Genomic DNA, 22,065 nt, shown 5'->3' with positions numbered 1-22,065 from the left:
CAAATTACTAACCAAGAGTGATTTACTGTACTGGGATTTTCAGTTCAGTTCCCCACCCCATCTACTTGTATTGAATACACTCTTTGCTAGATAGGTGTAACACCTGGCAATCTGATCCTATACATATTTATTCAGAAGTGAATATGAAGTTTCATATAGTGCTGAGTTACCATAGGTAGTGATTATATTTTCTGAATTCAGTCTATCAAATTTGCATAGATTTGCCACATCTGTAAATGATCTTTTTAATGTTGCTGCTTTTCTTTTTACTCTTTTATAAATAATTTTGCATTATCTGAAATTCTAAATTTTTTTAAAAAGGAAATTTACAATACAGTGTAATACTTTTGAGTGCTACAAGTTACACCTGCCTTAGTTTTAAGCAGTACCAACATATTTAAAATTCAACCTTCTATTTCTATTAATTCAGTATTGTAATTTATTTAGATGGGGTTGGTTTTTTAATGCAATGACAACATACTTTGCATTTAATTGCACTTAAAATCAATCCTAAAAAAGCCGGGCATTGAATAGGTGAGTCACACATTTCTTCATAAATCTCACTAATGCATACCATATTTACTCCTGCTTTCAAATTATTATGTTAGTTATTTTATAGGCTGCCCGACTACATCATGACTCTAGGTGGTGTACAATATGAAACAATTAAAAATAGAATAACGTAAAAAAGGTACAAAAACAATTGTCTGGAAAAAGAATGCAAACACTGCCAGATCAAACATCCCAAAAGAGCTCCACCAAGTACTCCAGCCCAAGGTTGGGGGAAGACACATGTTTTTAGGTCAGGGTGGTGGTCATACATCTCCTTGAGAGATGTCATTCCAGAAGACCTCTTTCCTGGGTTCCCTCAGTGACATCCAAAGCATGCTGGCTCTGCCTGATCATCAAAGATTGGCAGAAACTATTAGGGTCCCTCAGATAGCCAGGCCCTATGCCATGAAAGGTTTTATAGGTGATAGCCAGTACTTTGAATTGCGCTCAGAAGCCCGCTGGTAAACCATACCACTCATGAAGCAAAGGTATTATGTGGGTATACCTTGGCATGTCTGTAACTGCCTATGCTGCTGCATCTGGACCATGATGACTGTGGGAGGGGAATATCACAGCTTCCTGATGATGTAGTCAATCTAGACCCTCTCAGAGGAACAGAGTTAAGATCTAGTGGATCCAAAGCAGATTTCTTCTCCCCTTGTATGGAGAGGGAAAATACTGCCAGAGATCCTTCTGCAATTGTATAGGGACTGTGTGGCTGTGTCAAGTTCTTGTCATGAGTTTTCTATCCAAGATTTAGCTGTACTATTATAAGTGTGCGTGCTTAGACATATGGGGCTCTGAGTCGGTGTTGACACCTGGCGACTACATGGACAAGTCCCTGCAGTTTTCTTGGACAGGTTTCTTAAGTGGCTTGCCATTATCCTTTTCCTAGAGCTGAGAAAAAGTGATTGGGCCAAGGTCACCCAGCCAGCTTTGTGTCTAGTAACCAGCTTGATGCCTTATTTTTGTTTACTTATCAACGTATAGAAACTGTCCATTTCCCTCACAGAGCGATCCTTAACCAATACCTAATACTTCACCATAACCAATACACCAAACTGGTTCTTTGTCCGTAGTAATTATATTAATACAAATAGTTGTGTATTCCTGCATGTATAATTTCAAGGGTTGACAATCCTGAGCTTTGGGCATTATTCATGAAGCATACTTTTCTCACAGCACTGTATAATGAGGGGAGACACTGCACTTGGTAGAAACTAGGCTTTGGAATTCATGAGGTTAATGTGCTTAAACTAACCAAAATATTACAGAACCAGGACTACAACCTGCTTTTTAAAAAAGTGGCTAGACAAACAAGGTTTGGCTCCTCAACACATCACTACACACCAGCAGGAAGAAGCAGGCCTAACACCTGTTAAAGTTGCTATATTTGGATTTACAAACCAACAGTGCCCTTAATTTATTTGCCTCCCACTTTCCTGATTTTTTTTGCTTTCTGTCAAAATCCAACTAATCCTATGATTCTTGGGGCCACCTGAACTCGGCCTAGGTTTTTAATTTTAAGAGGAGGAAACCAGCAGTGCCCCCGCACGTAACTTTTTTTTGCCTCTCACTTTCCTGATTTTTTTTGCTTTTTATCGAAATCTTAACTAATCCTTGTGACTTGCAGATCCACCTAAAATCGGCCTAGGTTCTTATTATTTAAGAGCAGGCACCCAAATGGATTCTTTCCCGGAAAAATAATTGGTAGGTTTTTTTTTACTGTAGTTAACAATGAAATTTGTTTTATGTATTGATGTAATTTATTCGTTTGTTTGTGAAATTTTATTGGCCCTCCCATCTCGTTGTGGGGCTACTGTAGGCGATCGTCAGCCCCAACGCTTCTCTTCCAGAAAAAAGCACCTCCAGATCGGTTGAGAATTCTCCTGACAATGAGGCTGAGGCGGGGGGGGGGAGGGAGGGAGAGGAAAGTTTAATTTAAAAGTAAGCAGTCTTTTTTGTACCGATTGAGAGAGTGGAAAGGGAGGCTTCTCCCTGCGAGACTCCTCGTCATACAAGTAGAGCAAGCCTTTTAAGATTGAACGTGAAATATTTATAGGCGCATTTAATACCTTGAACAAAGCCAGCTCGCGCATTTTAAGCTCCTTTAGCAAGCAGCCTGCCTCGAAGCGTTCCCGCCTTCTTCTCCGCCCTCCTTTTTTAGCCGCTTTGCTAATTCCTCTCCAGTTCACACAGCTCGGTTGCGCTCTGGAGCAGCAGCAGCAGCATGGGCTCTACGCTTTGCCAACTCAGTAAATCCACGTTTTGCCGTTTTCGCTGCCTGGGACTCCGGAGAGAGTTGGCTTTTTAGCGGTTGAGATTAGATGAAGTGACAAAAAGCTCTTCGACCCGCCAGCCAGACCAGTGGGATACTTTTGTACAGATCTTTCTGAAGGAATAGGGGTCTTTTGTTTTGTTTTTTGCTCAGCTTTTGGAAGTTTGAAGTACCGAGGCACTCCTAAGGGACTAGAAACCTGGTGGGTTTAAAGCAAATGGCTCACCCGAAAGATCTCTCCAATGGACATCTACACTGTCGTCAGAAAAAAAATAACCTCTTAAAACACAGGATCCACAAAAAAAACGGCGTGGTGAAGGAAACTAAGGTAAGCGTTACACTCCAGGATCGGCTTCCCAACTTGCCTGCCTGTGATATTTTTTCCCGCCATTATTTTAATGGAAACTTTTTAGATGTACGGTCTTGTTCCTCTTTCCCGGCGTTAAAAGTTTTTCAACCCCGCGGGATGTGCTTGTCTAAACCAAGACAGGAAGAAGAACCCGTTTTCCTGTTTCTCATTTATTGCGGATAATTTTGTGGTTGTCTTGTTTCATCTTTCATCGGAAAACCTGTGTGATATTATTCATTGCTCCTTAAAAAAAAACCTACCCTCAAACCCTTTCTCATAAATGCCAGATCAGTTACCTGTTTTGGGCTCCGTTTTATAAATTCACCATCAGTCTATGCAAGTGAGATGCTTTCGTAGGTGGTTTCGCACACCAGCTCGCTTCTCTGCTCATCTCCGCTGGAAGTAAACTGATAATATCTTCCTTATTTTTGAGGTATTCCTGGCGTTCCTCACTTTATCTTCCTCGATTTCAACTTTTCATTGGTAGTCACACCTCTCGGATGCTTCCTGACGGGTTTTTCAGGTGTCATCCTGCCAAACAGGTCTTGGCAATGGTTGGAGAAGCAGGGTTGTCTCTTGTTTGGGTGTTATTTTCTCATACAAGATGGGATTTGGAAAGGTTTATTTGGAGTGAGGGAAAAGGTGGAATGTGGTATCCTTGATCGCAGGTCAGTTAACTTATTAACTCTTCTGATTATTCTAATCCAGTGTCATAGACCTTAAAGTAGTGGTTGATGCTCAGGGTTGTAATACAAAACATGGCTTCCCCTCCTTTTGCTGCCCCAAATGATCTAAAGATGGGATCAGGTTTGAATGAATGCTAGGGATATGATGGCTGGTAAGCAGCTCTCTAGAAGTCCCCATAAAAATCTTTATCCTAAAGATGATAGAGGTTGAACCAGAAACCTAGTGTGTGCTCCGGTGCTGCAATCCTTTCCTTTGAGGTAAAAAGTTAGTTTCTCTTTTCTTATAAATCAATAGCTGAGGAGACTAAAAACGAAGCCGCCACCCAGGGGTTTTCTCAGCTGAGGTGGCATGGACCTTTCTTAAGTTAGTTGCTTGTTCCAACTTTCCTGACATTGTTAAATATGTCTGGTGAAATAACAGTTGCTGCTGACTAATTTGCTCAGACCTGACCTTCACACAAGTATTTCCTATCTTGATGCTCTTATCACCAAAATTTACATATTTTACTATGGTTTATTAAACAGATCCATCCAGGGCCTGACCCAAGGAGTTTCTGTGGGTGGTAATTGCTTGAGGGGTTAAAAAAGGGGAAAGAACGATGGTATTCCTTAGAAAAATTATGTTGTAAAATATAATACATAACATACTGAAGGGATTATAGGAAGCAAAATATTTGATAAATTATTGTATAATAATATTTTGTTTCCTTTATTAGAGTTAACAGTGTTCTGACTTCAGATCACCTCAAACATTTGTTATCAAAAACATAAAATTTATTGAACGTAATAGTATGTAAATATGTCTATTTTCAGTGTGCTATAAGTACATTTGTGATTTAAATATGCATTAATGGAAAAATGTTTTTACATATGCTGCTCAGAAGAAAGGAAATCTCTGAAATTTGCCTGTTGAAATCTTTATTAATATTTCAGATTTATATAAACTTATTTACCTACTAACTAGCTAAAGTTTTCTTTAATACCTGCTGATTTTTTTAAGTATTCAGTTCAGTTTATTTATTTTTTATTTATTAAATTTACATTTAATTTGTTTAATTACTGAATCATTTTGAAAACGTTATTGGTGTATATTTGCTAGTTGCCTAATGAGGAGGAAGAATCCAGAAAGAATGAAAATTAAGGACTTACCATAATATAATAGTCAGATGTTTACGTAATTGCTTAACCTTATCATATATTAGATCTTTAGATCTTCAGTTGGTTTTTGTAAGTTCTAGACTGTCACTGTACAAACAAACTTATATGGTTGAAATTCTTAATGCTATCTATTATTAATGCTAATTTAAAAGAGCTACAGTTTGCTGGAAGTATACGCTCTTGTTCTTTGGTCACAACTGACAAAGGTGTCTTGGAGTTTCTTCAGTTACAGTTCATCCCCTCTCAATGCATGTTATATGTTGTATGTTAACAGTACAAATTATGTATTTACCAAATTTACAAAGTAATACTGAATTCTGTCAAATTTTCACAGCAACTTATAATAATATACCAAATAAAAATGTGTATAATAAATAATAATAGAATGTTGTAGCGGTGGGCCTGCCTAACTTCTAGAGGGAGTCTATTCCATAATATTAGTTCCATGATGGAAAAGCACTGTTTTCTGACTTTAGATCTCCTCACTTAATGGATGTTAGGATACTATGAACCTTTTTTCCTGGGAGGATCACCTTAGCAGAATTGATAGGTGATACTGCAATTACCTAGACACAAAACTGCAAAAGCTTTTGTAAGTCAAAACTAATACTTTGAATTGCACCTGGACACTGGTAGCCATTGCAGGACCCACAATATGATATAATATTGATTATGGCAAGTAGCATATGTTAACAAGTGAGCTACTGTATTTTGGACTAACTATAGGTTCTAAATGGTCTTCAAAAGCAACCCTATGAAGAGCACATTACAATAATTTAATTGCATGGTCACAAGGACATGAATCAGCATAGCTGAATCAATCTGCAAAAGAGAGGGCTGAAAATGTCTCACCCATAAGTCTTCCCTGCCATAGCATCCAGCCCATCCTCATGATGTTTTGGAAGTCTTTAAAAAATTGGCTGTTCTCCAAGGCTCCTAGAGGTAAAGTGTTTGTGAAGCCCTGTTGGTAATGCTTTTTGGTTAGAGAAAGTATGTTTTTATTGCTTTCCTTTTATTATTTTAATGAAAACCATTGTGAAATTATTATGTAATCAGGCATCCTCTAAAATCTCATAAATCCATCAAATAAATCTGCCTTTTGAGCCCTAGCTGTGAGCAGTCCATTCAACAGATGACAGAAACCAGAATGAGCAAACAGCAATTCCATCTTGCTAGGGTTCAACTTTAATCCATTTCCTCCTATCCAAATTTCAGCAGCTTGCAGGCACTGAGATAAGACTTCAGCATCATCTCTAGTAGATCCAGGGTAGAAATATAAAGCTGAATATCAGCATATTGACTGTATCATACTCTAAACTGTGGGATGACATCTCAAAATGGTGTCATATAGATATTAAAGAACAGTGTAAAGACTAGTCTGTATGAGTCCCCAGTCTTTGTTCTCCCAGTACCGCTGACTAGAATTGCCTATGGAGATAGGAAAGAATCCACTTCAGAACACTGCGCTGAATCCCCGGAAGATACCATGGTAAACTATCAAAATCTACAAATTTGTCACATAGGACAAGAGGGTCACATTTTCCCATATCAGGGTCCCAATAAAGGCCATCGACTGGAGCAATGTTGTCTCCATCCCATTCCCAGTTCATTATCCTGACTGAAAAGGGACCACGTAATCAACTTTCTCTCAAATTTTCTACAGTTGAATCTAAACATGTTCAGTCAAAAGTAGTTTGTCAACTGGTGTATACTTATCAAACACTGCTGAGTATGAGGAAGGTTTCTTAATGAAGATTGATAGTATGATAAACATCAATTTGCCTACAGGGGAAATAGGTCGACAGACGATGCCATAGCTACTGCTTTACACTCTGTAGCAAGTCATCTCGAGAAGCCTGGAAGTTACGTCAGGATGCTTTTTGTTGACTACAGCTCGGCTTTCAACACCATTTTGCCGAGCATTCTCATCGAGAAGCTGACTGACTTGAAATTCTCCCCCGCCATCTGCGATTGGATTCAAGACTTTCTTAGGGATCGGTTACAAACAGTGAGGGTCGGCTCTGCTTTGTCCACCCCCCTGAAGCTTTGCACCAGCACGCCTCAGGGCTGTGTGCTTAGCCCCTACCTGTACTCTTTATACACTTATGATTGTGTATCATCTGACCCATCCACTGCAATAATCAAGTTCGTAGATGATACAACTGTGGTGGGTCTTATTACAGGTGGGGATGAGACAGCATATAGGGCGGAGGTACAAAAACTAGCCATATGGTGTAGTAACAACAACTTGCACCTAAACATCGGCAAGACGAAAGAGATGGTGTTAGACTTCCGGAGTAAAAAGGAGGAACCTGCCCCACTTCACATTGGAGAGAACTGTGTAGAGTGAGTTTCCTCCTTTAAATTTCTGGGAATCTACCTCTGTGAAGATCTGACCTGGAAAGTTAACACAACTCAGGTGGCTAGAAAGGCCCAACAGAGGCTTCACTTTCTTAGGGTCTTGCGGAAGAACAGGGTAGAACAACAGCTAATGACCCTCTTTTACCGGTCTACTATAGAGAGTGTCCTCTCGTATGGTATTGTGGTTTGGTATGTTTCTCTGACAGCCACGGATAAGAAAGTATTACAGAGGGTAGTGAGCACAGCACAAGACATTGTGGGCTGTTCCCTGACACCACTGGATGACATCGCCAGGGCTCGTTGCCTTGGAAGAGTGAGGAAGATTCTGGACGGTATCTCTTTACTCTCCTACCATCCGGTAGGAGATATAGGAATATAGCCAGCCGTACCAACAGGCTGAAAAATAGCTTTTATCCGTGGGCTGTTAGGCTTTTAAATGGGACATAATCTTATGCAGAATTGACTTGGGAGGCCGGTGTGTGGTGTAGTTGGTTCACATAGTGTGGTGGGATGGAGGGTTTGTTGTCACTGTGTGTTGGGGGGAGAGAGCATGGGGGGAGGCTCAGCTAATCTCAATGTACACATGTACTTTGACAATAAAGGTTTATTATTTATTATTATGATCCTCTCTCAAGGGGGAAATCCCAATGGAAATCATGTTCCAATAGTAATGCAGTAAGATAAAGGAAGTTTCCAGACAAGACTGCCTTATTTTACCAGGTAAAAGATAGTCACTTAGTTCACCAATACTAAATCATGACTTGTTTTAAACCAGAGATGCTTTTTCACGAGGCAACTGGACTTTCTTGTTTTTCTTTGAAGACGTTTCACTTCTCATCCAAGAAGCTTCTTCAGCTCTGACTGAATGGTGGGGAATGGAAAGATTTATACTCCTTACAGACAGCTGGAGATTTACATTCTTTTAGCGAGTTGTTAGTGCTATCTGGAGGCTTAACTATGTCTTCGGGGTCACAGAAGGTGTGGAGCTTTCTTGAAACTGTTGAAAAGATTGTGCTGTAGACTGGAGATAGATGATGTCATATCGCTCCCCCTCTGTTGAGAGAGGGCTGTTCAATTTTGACATAGATGGCCTCTGTGTTCTGTGGAATACTGTTTGTCTTTAATCTATTAATATTCAGCTACCCTCCCCAGTTATCAAAATTGATTCAAATTCCTCAATAGGGAATATTTAACTGCTTGAACAATTAATATCAGGTAACAGCATCCATTCAATCTTGAGCTAAGCAAATAACTTTTGTCAGTATGAGATCATCAGGAATCCCCAAACTGTAGATTAGACTGTGAAATTGAGAAAAATATGATGCTTACCCCCCCCCCCCTTTTGTGCAGGTATATACTTTGCCTGTCAGGGAAAAATGGCACATAATGACTGCAGCTTTATATTGAACTCTGTAATTAATTCAGAGCACACAATATGTCCGGCAAGGCTGTATACTGTCGCCCTGCCTGTTTAACTTATATGCAGAGCACATCATGAGAAAGGCAGGGCTAGATGAATCAAAAGTTGGGATTCAAATTGCCGGGAAAAATGTCTACAACCTAAGATATGCAGATGACACCACTCTAATGGCAGAAAGTGAAGAGGAACTAAAGAGCCTCTTGTTGCAGGTGAAGAAGGAGAGTTGAAAACATGGCTTGAAACTTAACATTAAGAAAACCCAAATCATGGCATCCGGCCACTCAATTCCTGGCAAATAGATGGGGAAGAAATGGAGGTAGTGACAGATTTTATTTTTCTGGGCTCCAAGATCACTGCAGATTGGGTCTGTAGCCAAGAAATTAAAAGATGCTTGCTCCTTGGGAGGAAAGCCATGGCAAATCTAGACAGCACACTAAAAAGCAGAGACATCAGCCTGTCAACAAAAGTGCGTATAGTCTAGGCTGTCGTCTTCCCAGTTGCAATGTATGGCTGAGCACCAAAGAATTGAGGCCTTTGAACTATGGTGATGGAGAAGACTCCCGCGAGTCCCTTGGACTGCAAGGCGTTCAAACAGATCATTCCTAGAGGAGATCAACCCTGACTGCTCTTTAGAAGGCCAGATCCTGAAGTTGAAACTCAAATACTTTGGCCACCTAATGAGAAGGAAGGACTCATTGGAGCCTAATGGTGGGAAAGATTGAGGGCAAGAGAAGAAAGGGACGACAGAAAATGAGGTGGCTGGATGGAGTCACTGAAGCAGTAGGCATGAGCTTTAAATGGACTCCAGAAGATGGCAGAGGACAGGAAGCCCTGGAGGAACGTTGTCCATGGGGTCGCAATGGGTCGGACACGACTTTGCAACTAACAACAAAACAACAACACAATATGGTAAAACCCGTTCCCCCTTTCGCAAACATAAATCCCCATAATTTATCCCCTGTGCTGCATGCTTCGGCTGCCTCCCCAACACCCTGCACCCAATAGTACAAAGTTTGCTACCTATCTCTTCATATATCATCTATCTTAGTATCACTTTATTCAGAGGTGCTCAGCAGGGCTATTACTTTCTACCCATGTATCCTTATGCTTTTCAACTTGAGAAGCAAATATTCCATCAACGTCCCACTACAGTGCCTCCAGAAAATCAAACTCTTAATAATAGAAAATGGGATTACGGTTTCGTTTGATCACATAGCACTCTTTACTTCCATAGACCTCAGAACTAGAGAAAGATTCCATGACAGCAGTATTTCACAACATACCTAACCTAAATCAAATACACTAAGATCAAAGTACCCAGAATCATGGACCTCAGCAACCTCTGACTCACAACCTACTTTCAGTTTGATGGATAAATATAGCAACAAATTATGGGAACATCCACAAGATCACCACTCAGTATCATAGGAGATACTGTAATGCAGCATCTAGAAACCATAGCCTTCCTTCAGATAAAACCAAAAGTATGGCTCTGGTACGTGGATGACACCTTTGTCATAATGAAGGAAAAATTAGAGGAGACAGATAAAGCAACATCTTCAAAGGAATAAAATTCAGAAGAGAAAAAGAAAATAGCGCACTGCCCTTTGTGAATATCCTCATTGGCAAATTAGAAACACAAGTCTATCAAAAACCATGCACACTAACAAAATACTCCACTGCCAAAGTAAGAGCCCAGCTTTCCACAAAAGGAGCTATATAAGAACATTACACAAATTTACTGTAACAACGCAGAGCATCCAAAAAACGAAACAGGCTGCCTATACAATATCTTCCAACAAAGTGAATACCCATGGAAGTTTATCAAAAAGTTGGGTAATGAAACAACCGCAAGAAAATAACCAAGCTCGGAGACCGCCAGGGACTCCATAAAATAAAGTGGGATGGTTAGATTTTTGTTTTATGTGATTACCAGAGCTGAGGAGTTTTGGAGATAACAGACGTTGTGGATGAAGAAGAGCAAGAAATCTATATACTGCCAAAATCTATATACCACTAAAACTCTTTTTATCATGACCTTAGTTGGGCAAAATGGTATGTCATAGAGCAACAATTTTTGAACCAAGGTATCTCAAATAGACAAACTTATAGAATGTGCCCAAAATCCAGAGCCTGTGATTCCTGAGGGAATAAAATTTGGAAGAATTATGGGTGTTGCTGGGTTGCTGCTGCTGGCCATGATCTTCATTTGCAACAATCCATGGCAGCGTCCCGTCCAGTCTCACAATCCCTCACTTCGTTCCCCCCCCAAGCAGGACCCACATATCTGGGAAAGAAGATTTTTAATGCTTTCGGCCAGATTCACTCACATAAGGAAGTTCAATGAGGAACCTGGCAAGAAGTTGGAAGTCACTCCCATTCCCAATGGTTTTTGTCCATCTTTGGTCATTATTTCTCTGTTTGGGAAAAGAACTAACTCTAAAACAATGGCCTAATCAGGCACAGATTGTCCAGTACACTGTTAAAACTCGAAAGAACATATGTTCTACGGTACAATACAAGTATAACAGTACAGTATTGGTCATACTGTACTATAAAACTGAATACCACAGAAGAACATCTATGTTCTTCTGTAGTATTCAGTTCTGTTATATTTGTATTGTACTGTAGTTGTACAGTTATACAACACACCAGCATTTGCCATTACTCAGATCAGCGTGGGTTAGAAGGAGCATGAAAACTTTTATGAAAGATAATACCAATTGAGTTACTTAATAGTAAAAGGCATAGGGAGAAACAAGATGTCAGCATAGGTTCAGGTATCCTTTATGCACACGTGCAAAATGTCCAGACCAGCATCCCATTATAATACCTCCTTTGGGTTATTCCACCTAACCAGGGGAGCATGCAAATTTGAGTTGGCTGCTAAATCCTTTATATAATGAAATGGAAATTACTTTGTGGTCTTCATGACTTTGACTTGGGGAAAGGACTAAAAGCCCATGGGATCTACAGCCTCTGTTTTGACGTAATAATATTCTTTCTTCTACTTGAAGAGATTAAGACAGGAGAATTCCAATCAACTTTGGTTTTCTGCCGCCCTGCCAACAGTTGGTAAGGCCTTAATACTTTTTATGAAGCCTTGCCCTATTTCTCACAGTTTGCTCCCACTCCTTGTCATTCACAGAAGAGAGGAAAAATTCTAAGATGGATATTACAATTATTCTTCATGTGGTTTTAAATTAATTTTCATTCTAATAACTTGTTGAAGCAGGTAGCAACATTTTGAAATTGGTTATTGCTGAGGAAGAGAGGACTAAAAATTACATTACAATTACAAAATTGTATTTCAATGAAGCTTTAAGATAAACTTGGTATGTGTTAAAAGAAGCTATTTTAGAGCCATATATTTGGAGGAAAGCATTGGGGAGTGCCCAAATGTGTGTGATGAGGTGAGTTTCTGTGGGAAATCTTATGAGACAAATCTTTCTCTTTCCAACAATTGGACACTTTATGTTTGTCTTGTACATTTCTCTTAATATTTGCAGTTTTGAAAGTCTTAAGTGGAATGAATGATATCTGTATCTAGGAAAGTGTGCTGTGGTCACATCTGCAGAAGAGTGAATTGTCTTCATCTCCTTTGTGTTCTGGCCACACCTTTTGTTGGCATTGAGGATTCCTGTTTGGTTGCTTAGAGTCAGTTCAGAACTTAGAGTGAAATAAATCCATCACCCTTGCCCAAGGTAATATAGACCATAATGAATCTTGCTGAAAAATGCCTACAGCACAAATAATTCAATTGTGTATGGTAAATGTGTGCCTTTTATGTTTTCTATTGGATGACTTTGAGACTTCCACATGAAATAGTAATATAATTCCTGCACATGAGCTGTCTCATCCCATGGTTAGTAAAGCAACAAATTACAAATGCTGATGTAATTGCACTGGCATTTATTTCCGTACCTAACCACTACAGTTTTCTTTTTTAAAAATATTTTTTATTAATTTTCTAATTTTACATTTAGGTATTTAAAAGGCAACATGGGGCTGGGTTAATCAATAGTTCACTAAGACAAATTTTTTTAGTACAAATCTCAAACTGTAACCTCAAATATTTCCTCTCTTTTTGCCTTAATATCTACTATCATATTTAAGCTAATACAGTTCTTATTATATCAACTAAATAAAAACATCATTTTTACATTTATCAATAAATTTTAGCTTATACATATCTTAATTACTTTTACATTCAATCTTTACATTCAATCAATGTCCTGTTATTGGTTTTACCCATTTTTTAGTTTCCCATCAATATTCAAATTTAACATTTGATATTTATAATTTCCAGGTTTTAGGTAACCAAAGTTTCCTTTATCTCAATTCATAACAGAATCTAATATTCAAAATACGCATCTTATGTATTTGGGTATAATCTTGTTCTATTTCCTAAAAGTTGTCTACATCATCTTACATCATCTAATTAATAATACAGTGTCCCCTTTAGTAAATCAAAGCCCATTATATATATATTGTCTGAGTTAATCAGTAAATCAAACATACTCATTTTTTTCTTTTGGGTCTAATTTTTAAGTATTAAACAAATAGCATCCTTATTTTTGACTAATTTCCAAATGTTTTAAATTTAATGACCCTTATGTCAACTTCTCCCTTTGACCCTCTAATTAGTAATATGAAATCCCCTCTAATAAATCAAAACAATTTTCTTCAGCCTTATTCTGGCTTTCTTTCTTTGCCAACTAGCCTTACATGTCAGTGCTTTTAAATCATCAAATAGATCTCCCTTTATTATTATATATATTATTTGGAATAAGATACCATTTAGTTGCCATTTTCTTGGAAGGGCTAGTCCATTTGTATTCCTTAAATCATCTCCCTATTATTCCACAACCCCATAATTGTCGTGGTATGTTTATCTTCCATTCAGTCTGTTCTTCTTGCTCCTCAAATTTCTTCTGGTTTATATATTTTCAGTGTTGTCAGTCCCTTTTCTGGATATTCCATTGACTGTATTTGTTGGTTTATTGAGTCCTATGTCTTAATATTTGATTGTTCCACTTCTTCTGTTACCTTCTCTGTAGTTAGTTCTATTAGTTGTAGTTGGAATTTGAGTTTGTATATCTAAGCTGACATCTTGTTCTTTTCTGTAACATCTTATTTCATCACAAGCTGGTTTCATGTATTGCTTTCAACATGGAAAGAATCTTTTCCTGGTCCTCTTTCATGTGTTTATAAATAGTCTTTATAGTAGAAATCGTTTGTCAAGCAAGATGTTATAATCCAAGGTATTTTATCATCTCATATAGTAACCAATATTCCTCAAATAAAGATATAGGAAGGCAATTCCCCACATATAACTCTGAAAGTCAGTAAAGATTTACATTCACAGTTCAAGTAGGCCAGTTATGCCACCCAGCTGTTCTCTTACAGATAGGTTTCTCACAGGTGATGCCAAGGTCAGAAGAGTCTTATCTAAGGTCTGGGCTTCGAGCCAAGTCTCTTTTAGGAAATAACAAGTTGTAATACCAAACTTCGCCACAAGATGTCACCGATGCAGTTTAAAGTTTTTTAAGTCCAAAATTTTTATAATCCTTTTTCCAATTTTATTTCTTTTTTGTAGATAAAAGCAAAATTCTCCAATAAAAATAGGAAAATTTTTGGTCCCTAAGTTTCAGCAACATACAAATCCAATTAGATTAAAGAATGAGCCTTGGTGGAGCAGTGGGCTAATGCCTTCTTAAGTAACACCAGCTGCCTGCAATTAGTGCAGGTTTGCATTTGTTATTTGGTTGGCATGCATATTTATTGTATGATAAGAAGGTGGATAATGTGTTTAAGATACATATTTTAAGGTATGCTCTGTTGCGAGTTTGGAAAAAGTATAGACATAAGTTAAATTATAAGATACCAATTTGGGCAATACCTAAACATGCAATAGAAAATATAAATGTGGGATTCAAACAGGATGAGACTACATATAAGGAAATTTTAAGTCTAGAAAGGAATGTATGGCAATTAAAGCCATATAATATTTTAAAAGAAGAAAAGATTGTACAAACTTGGTTCCAGTATGGGCAATTACAGGCAAGATGGAAAGAGGACCAGAAAGCTGGCTTTTCGATGACTGATGAAAATTTGGTAAAACAAATTAGAGATCAAGGTCAAGCATATATTAAAAGGATATATAATGCATTGATAGAAATGGTCTCAGAAACGGAACTTGTTAAAGATTGTATGATAAAGTGGGCCCAGAATTTTCAAGAAGTTATAACAATGGATACTTGGGAAAAGATATGGGTTAGAAATGTAAAATTTACACAGTCCCAAAACTTAAGAGAGAATTTTTATAAAATGTTTTATAGGTGGCACTTAGACCCTAAAAAATTAGCAAGCATGTATCCGAACTGCCAGCCTAAATGTTGGAGGTGTGGTTGTGAGGATGCAACATATTTTCATATATGGTAGACTTGTAAAAAGGTTAAAGCCTTTTGGATTAAAATTTGGTGGAATATGCAAAAGATATTTAAGAAAAGGATAAAGTTTTCTCCGCAATTGTTTTTATTGGGTATTATTACAGAGACTACTGTTATAGACACTAAGTTGATGTTGCATCTAATTACGGTGGCAAGACTTTTAGTAGCACAATATTGGAAGAAGGAGGAACTGCCTACTATAGAAGAGTGGACTTTGAAAGTTTCCAACTTGGCGGAAATGGCAAAGATTTCGGCATATTTGAAAGACCAATCGCAACAGAGATATATTGTGGAATGGAGAAGATGGATTGAATATATTCAGAATCAATATGGGACTAAAAAGTTTCATTTAGCATTTGAATAAGTAGTGGATTTTTATGATGTATGATTAGTTATTTGTTACTTTATTAATATTATGACTATGGAGAGTTAAAGTCCGATAGAACTTAATGTTTTATTTTTGTTGTTAGCATATTGTAGTTTATGTTTGTATTATTATACCCTGTATTCAGCTCTGGGAAGTCGGGGAGGGGGGAGGGGAGGGTTGGGGAGAGGGGAGGGGGAGGAGGGAGTTCATTGTATTTAAAAATTGTAAAACCTTTCAATAAAAAATAAAATGTGTCATTTGTGATAACCTGCTTCCACTAGCCCGGCTTTGGTGTTTTGGGTTTTTTTGGTTTTAGTGACTATTCTCCTTACTTTTTATAGCAAATGTAACATTGCCTTAGTTCCTTAATATATTTTCCTCACCTGTATCATTTTGTATCATGCCTGTTAAATTATATTCTTTGAGTTAATCTATTCTATGGCATAGAATAGTACTTCTATAAATTATACTACTGTTGAATCCTTATCTGAAATCCTAATTGCATGCTATTTAATCAGATAGCCATTTGAACTGAAAATAATTTCAAGGTAACCAATAATTTCAAGGTAAGCAAGTCAGCACTACAGTTTTCTTTGTATTCCATACTACATAAGGCCATACTACATAAATTGGCCACTCTAACTAACTGTTATGTGCGGTAATACCATGAGTTGAGGCAATCCAAATTTTAGATAATAAGAAAGAAAAATGCTCCATATAATCATAGGAGCATAGAAGAATCCATGTCTGTGTTTCCAAAGTACAAATAAAAGTAGTTTGACTTGTCTCCAGCAAGCTGTCTTTAAGTTAATAAAGAGATTAAATGAGCTGCTAGGGAAGAATCTGATGGTCTAGTACACAGGTCTGCAACCCGCGGCTCCAGAGCCGAATGCGGCTCTTTCAGCCATCCCCTGTGGCTCCCAGTCCTCTGCCATGTGCAGTCCCCCAAAAAAAAGTGGGACTAAAAAAGTTTAACCAATCAATTCAAATATGCAGGGTATCTCGCCTTGGATCCACTCGCCTTGGATCCACTCTTCAGTCAAACCCTGTTCTGCACATGTGCACATGTACATGCACGTGCACACATTTTTTGCGGCTCCCAGTATTTCCTTTTGTGAGGGAACCAGTTCCGAGTGGCTCTTTCACTGTTTCAGGTTGCTGACCCCTGGTCTAGTAATACTGACCCCCAAAATGATTTCCCATTGTAAATAATTAAGGAAAGCATCTCCTCTTAAAATAATGTTTGCCAGCAATGTCTGTTAGTTGCCTGGACACTATTAGGAGAATCTTCCCCAGTGAACTTTTCAGGTTTTTTTAAAGGTTGGATGCACTGCAGAATTCATTTGGAGATGGTATGGAGAAGGCAGAATCTACTAGTGCAAACCAAGATTTGCTTGTATGATGTTGGGTGGAAGCTAAACTTTTTTAGATACTGCTGATAGGATTCCCATGTAGCTTTCTTTAATAATTATTGGCTTCTTATATTGAACAGTGTATTGTGTTGTGCCCAGTTGCATACATAGGAGGTATAAATCATAATAGTTTTAGAAATATGAAGTTCCGTCAACCACATTTCACTGGATGATATCACTAATTTGTTTGTAATGGTATGTTTACTGTCAGGTGCAACTACCGGTCATTCTTTCAGTTTGAAGAAGCTGAATTAGATAGTTCCTTGGACTTTGTTGTAGCTCACATCACAGTGTGAATGTATGTGGTTTCTTTGCTTTAGTTAATTAATATGATGCAGGAATTCATAATTAGAATACTTGCCAACTTAACAAATTAAGGCCCTAGGTTCTTAGTTCATTTATTATGATAGACTTCTAGGAACCATGATCATGTAATTATATTCATAAAGCAAGACTGAAAAAATTAGAGACATTCCTAAACATAGTTGCAAGCTTGCATTTATCATTAATTTATCATGAGTTGCTTTATGTATAAATAGGGTGCCTTAGGATTGTAGGTTTTTGTTTTTTTTCTCTGAAAATTTTGCATATTTGACTTGTGACTATTTATCAAGGCTACATAAAATCCTTGTAGCCAGGATAATTCCAAAATAGGTAATTATTCATTGAATAAAGGTGTAACATTTCTCAAAATTCTGAAGCAATAGGAGGTCATGAATCGATGTCACGATTCCCAGAGAAAATAAAAAAAATAGACATGTTTTGCCTCCAACACTTGAATTATGGCAACCATGTGTCTTGCTAGCCTGCAGATATTATAGTTAAATACTAGTGAATAATAAGATCTCACCTATATGATTCATTTGTGGATGAGAAGGCCCACTAAACATGTGTACAGGTAATCCCCGAGTTACGAGCATTTACTTAACGCTTGTTCAAAGTTATGTGATAAGTGCCCCCTACTGGTTACGAGCAAGTCCTGAAGTTACAAATATTGCAGCACCATGGTAGTCATTCGCCCTTACAAGCGACCACATTGGCTCTGCAACATTCACCCTGGTTATTCCCTCCCCACCCCCACCCTGGGTCTCCCTAGGCGCCAGGCCTTCAATACTCACTCTGCAAAGATAAAGATCCTTTGTTTTCTTGGCTGCTCCAGGCCTTCAGGGCGTTTGCAGAGAATGGAGGCCTAAAGTAATACAAGATCACACGAGATCAGTGCGGCAATATCTCGCGCTACTGATCTCACATGACCTCATGGTACTTTAGGCCTCTGTTCTCTGCAACTTAGAACTAAGCCGAAGCTGGGGAATGCTTCCACATGCCTCCAGAGGCTGGATCGGGGCTCTGGAGGCCTTTTCCAAGCCACTGCTGCCCAGATCTAAGGCTGAGGATCACTTCTGCGCCACGCTACAGCCTGATCTGGACTCCAGAGGCATTTTCCAGGCCACTGCCACTCAGATCTAAGGCTGGGGAATGCTTCCGCACCACCACCACCACCACCACCCGTGGCCTGAACTGGGCTCTGGAGGTGTTTTCCATGCTTCTGCCATCTGGATCTCAGGCTGGGGTACGCTTCTGCGCCCCCCCCCCACAGCCCATTCCAGGCTTCAGAGGCATTTTCCAAGCTGCTGCTGCCCAGATCTAAGGCCAGGGGTCGCTTCTGTGCCTTGCCACAGCCTGGTCCGGACTCCAGAGGCATTTTCCAGGCTGCTGCCACTCGGATCTGAGGCCGGAGAGCACTTCCACACACCCCTGCAGCCAGAACCAGGCTCCGGAGGCATTTTCCAGGCAGCTGTGGCCCAGATCTGAGGCTGGGGAATGCTTTTGTGCCCTCCCGCAGCTTGAACCGGGCTCCAGAGGCGTTTTCCAGGCCACTGCTGCCCAGATCTCAGGCCAGGGAATGCTTCCGTGCCCCCCCCCTGTGGCCAGAACCAGGCTTTGGAGGGATTTTCCAGGCCCCTGCTGGCTGGATCTAAGGCCAGGGATCGTTTCTGCACCCCTCCGCAACCCAATCTAGACTCTAGAGGTGTTTCCAGGCCGCTGCCGCCTAGATCTAACTGAATTGGGGAAAGAATGCTTATAATCTAGATGTAGAGAGTATACAGCAGGGATGTGAAACTGCTGGCCCATGGGTCGGATGTGTCATGCCAAAAACATGCCCACCCCATTGCCAGCAATGGAAAAAAAGTCACGATACGTCACGACACATATGTGACGTTGCGAGTGTGACACCCTGGTATACAGGATAGATTTAAAATCTATTACCAGATCAGATAAAAGCAGCTTGAGCATATGTCAAGAAAGAGATTTACAAAAATGCCTCAGACAGCATTCCTCCCAATTCACATGAAGAGGGAGAGGTAGAATTAAGTAATTCAGAATTGCAAATTCTGTTATTGAAGCTGTTTTTTTTCTTTTAATAAAAGTAGCATTCGGCTCATAGTCTTAGTCTGGTCTACCTTGTAGGGATAAAACTTTATGAATTTCCTTTCTTTTTCCAGGCTACCTATTCATTCAAATGCCATTCTAATGTTTCTATCTTCATGGACTCTATTGATGTACCATTTACCTGTTGATAATGAATTTTGTATGGACACTTTGTTCTTTCTGAAAGATTTCAATATTCACAATGAGACTGCCATGGTTTGACCAATTCAGGACTGTCAGAACACTGGATGAGATTGCTCCTATTAGCAATCTTACCAACTCCTGGGCAGCTTGTTGGTTTACTGAGTACTATACTTGTACAAGTGTGATAATCAAGTTTATGCCATTGCAATAAAAGCAGCAAAGCAGCAGTTCTGGCGGCCAGAGATATTTTGAGGGAAGATTATTGGTTGCACCAATACAGAATTACAACTACACTAAAGTTATTCATTAATTGTCAGTATGTCTAATTAAGAGTCCTAGTCATTACTTTTCAAGTCCTGATACACCACTGGCATACATCAGGTAACATCTTGCTTAAACTAAAACTGCTTATCTGGTCTACTGAAGGAGGGAGAGGGCCTACTGAATGTTTATAAGATCCCTAGGGCATAAGGCGTTGCTTGTAATAGCTCCATCTTGTGAAATATTCTCCCCTGCCCCTGAGAATTATGTGCATCTCCCACCTTGCTACAAAGTCTATTAACTATGAGGGCCCATCTTGAGTTTTAAGCCACCAACCATATTGTAAAGTTTGCAGATGATACAACAGTAGTGGGCCTTATTCATGATGACAATGTGGAAGCTTATCACAAGGATGTTGAGTTGGTGAACTGGTATAAAGAAAACAGCCTAGTTTTAAATACCAGTAAAACCAAAGAAATCATTGTCGAGTTCAGAAAAGGCAGGCACAGCCACACTTTTCTGTGCATTAATGATTCACCTGTGGAGATGGTTACCAGCATCAGATTCCTGGGTGTGCAGCTAACAAGTAGGCTGGCTTGGTCGCTCAACAGTGAGAAACTAGTGAAGCGGGCACAGCAGCATCTGCATTTTCTGCATCTCATGAGAAAAGCTCATCTTCCTTCCCCTGTTGTGACCACTTTCTACAGGGGGACGATCAAGAGCATCCTGTCATACAGCATCACAGTCTGGTTTGGAAGCATCACTGCTTCAGACAGGAAGGCGGTGCAGAGAGTGGTGAGGATGGCCGAAAAGATCATTGGCAGTTCCCTCCCTCCCATCCAGGACATAGCACAGAAGCGTTGTTTGAACAGGGTTCGTAAGATTATCTGGGACACTACTCATCCTCTTCACAACCTGTTTTCCTTGTTACCTTCTGGGAGGAGGCTTTGTGGTATCCGTAACAGAACATCCAGATTCAAACATCGTTTCATTCCATACAGCATTAACCTTGTGAACTCTCAGGCTTCCTCCTTCCGTTATATATTCAAGTTGGACGGTATTTAATATTTTATTGTTATGTATATGTAGGGCTGTGGGTGTTGTGATTCAGGGTCAGCCTGTGGGTTCGGCAGTTGGGTCGGACGATTCAGAGGAGGAGGGGGGTGTTGGAGAGGTTGCTGAGGGGGTTGGAGAGCTTGCTGATGAGAGCCCTCAGCCAGGCCCCTCCCACCTGGTCACGACGCAGACCCAGCTGTGTGAGCCTGACAGCGTGGATGAAGATGACCCACAGCTGGCCCTGTTCAAGGACGCCCGACGCAGGAGGCAGTCAATCAGGAGTAAACAGAGGAAAGCAATGGGGCACCTCGGAAGGAGGCAGAGAGAAGCCACGCCCTGAACTGTATAAAAGGGGAATGCGTGGGAGGGCTGGTTTGCTGAAGGCAACCGTTTGAATAACTCCTGTTTCATGGTTCGTGTTTGCTCTCTTTGCTCTCTTTGCTCTGTTTTATGTTAATAAATTTGGCAGGCTTAGTTCCAGCCTCTTGCCTTCTTGTAAAGGGGTTGTCCCTGCCTTTTCTGCAAGGCCGGTAGCAGGCTGGTACAGAACAGTGGGTCTATACATATGTTATATGTAGTATGTTTTGGGGGGGTGTCATGTATGTGTCTCACTTTAACAGTGGGCAACTAAATTTCATTTTTGATGTGCACCATTGTGCCCACAGTAAAAAATGACAATAAAGGTCATCTTATCTTATCTAAGTTCTGTCTTTGCTTTCTGTAGTTACTTTTTGTTTTTGATACTATTAGGATTTAGTTATTTATTATTGTTGTTATTATTATTATTGGTTTTTTTTTCTTTTGCTTAATGTATGCTGCCCCTTTGGGATTGGGGCAGGTTATAAATACTACAAATGCCAGGCGCAAACAACCAGGCTCACAAGTGGAACATCCTATTTTATTTATCTATTCATCTATTTTATTATGTTCTTCCTGTAATACAGGAATCTCCCCAGTCTGACAGCTCTTCCTTGGGAACAATTAGATAAGGCTCCAAGTAATTCAGGGAAGGTTGGTTCTGTCTTTTTACACTTGCACACTCACTCTAAACTAGCTCCCTGCTTGATCTCTCCTCCCTGCCAATTTGGGTGCTTCTCAACATTAAAATAAATATATTCTTTTGTTATGGTCAGACAACT

The 22,065-nt window shown here is 39.5% G+C and overlaps 1 protein-coding gene across 1 annotated transcript in view; it reads left to right on the top strand.

Annotated features, from left to right (window-relative positions):
- Nucleotides 1–3,047: 3,047 nt before the first annotated feature.
- The window catches only part of SPTLC3 (serine palmitoyltransferase long chain base subunit 3), a gene marked incomplete at both ends in the record, with an annotated part of 102,450 nt that continues 83,432 nt past the window's right edge, over nucleotides 3,048–22,065 (top strand). The window contains one exon of the mRNA XM_083349754.1: nucleotides 3,048–3,158. Coding sequence (XP_083205880.1) covers nucleotides 3,048–3,158 — 111 coding nt within the window. The remainder of the gene's footprint in view (nucleotides 3,159–22,065) is intronic.

This window comes from Vipera ursinii, assembly GCF_947247035.1.
Source record: "Vipera ursinii genome assembly, chromosome: 1".
Taxonomy (NCBI): domain Eukaryota; kingdom Metazoa; phylum Chordata; class Lepidosauria; order Squamata; family Viperidae; genus Vipera; species Vipera ursinii.
The sequence above is the reverse complement of the archived record's forward strand: the minus strand, read 5'-3'. Positions and strand labels throughout refer to the sequence as shown.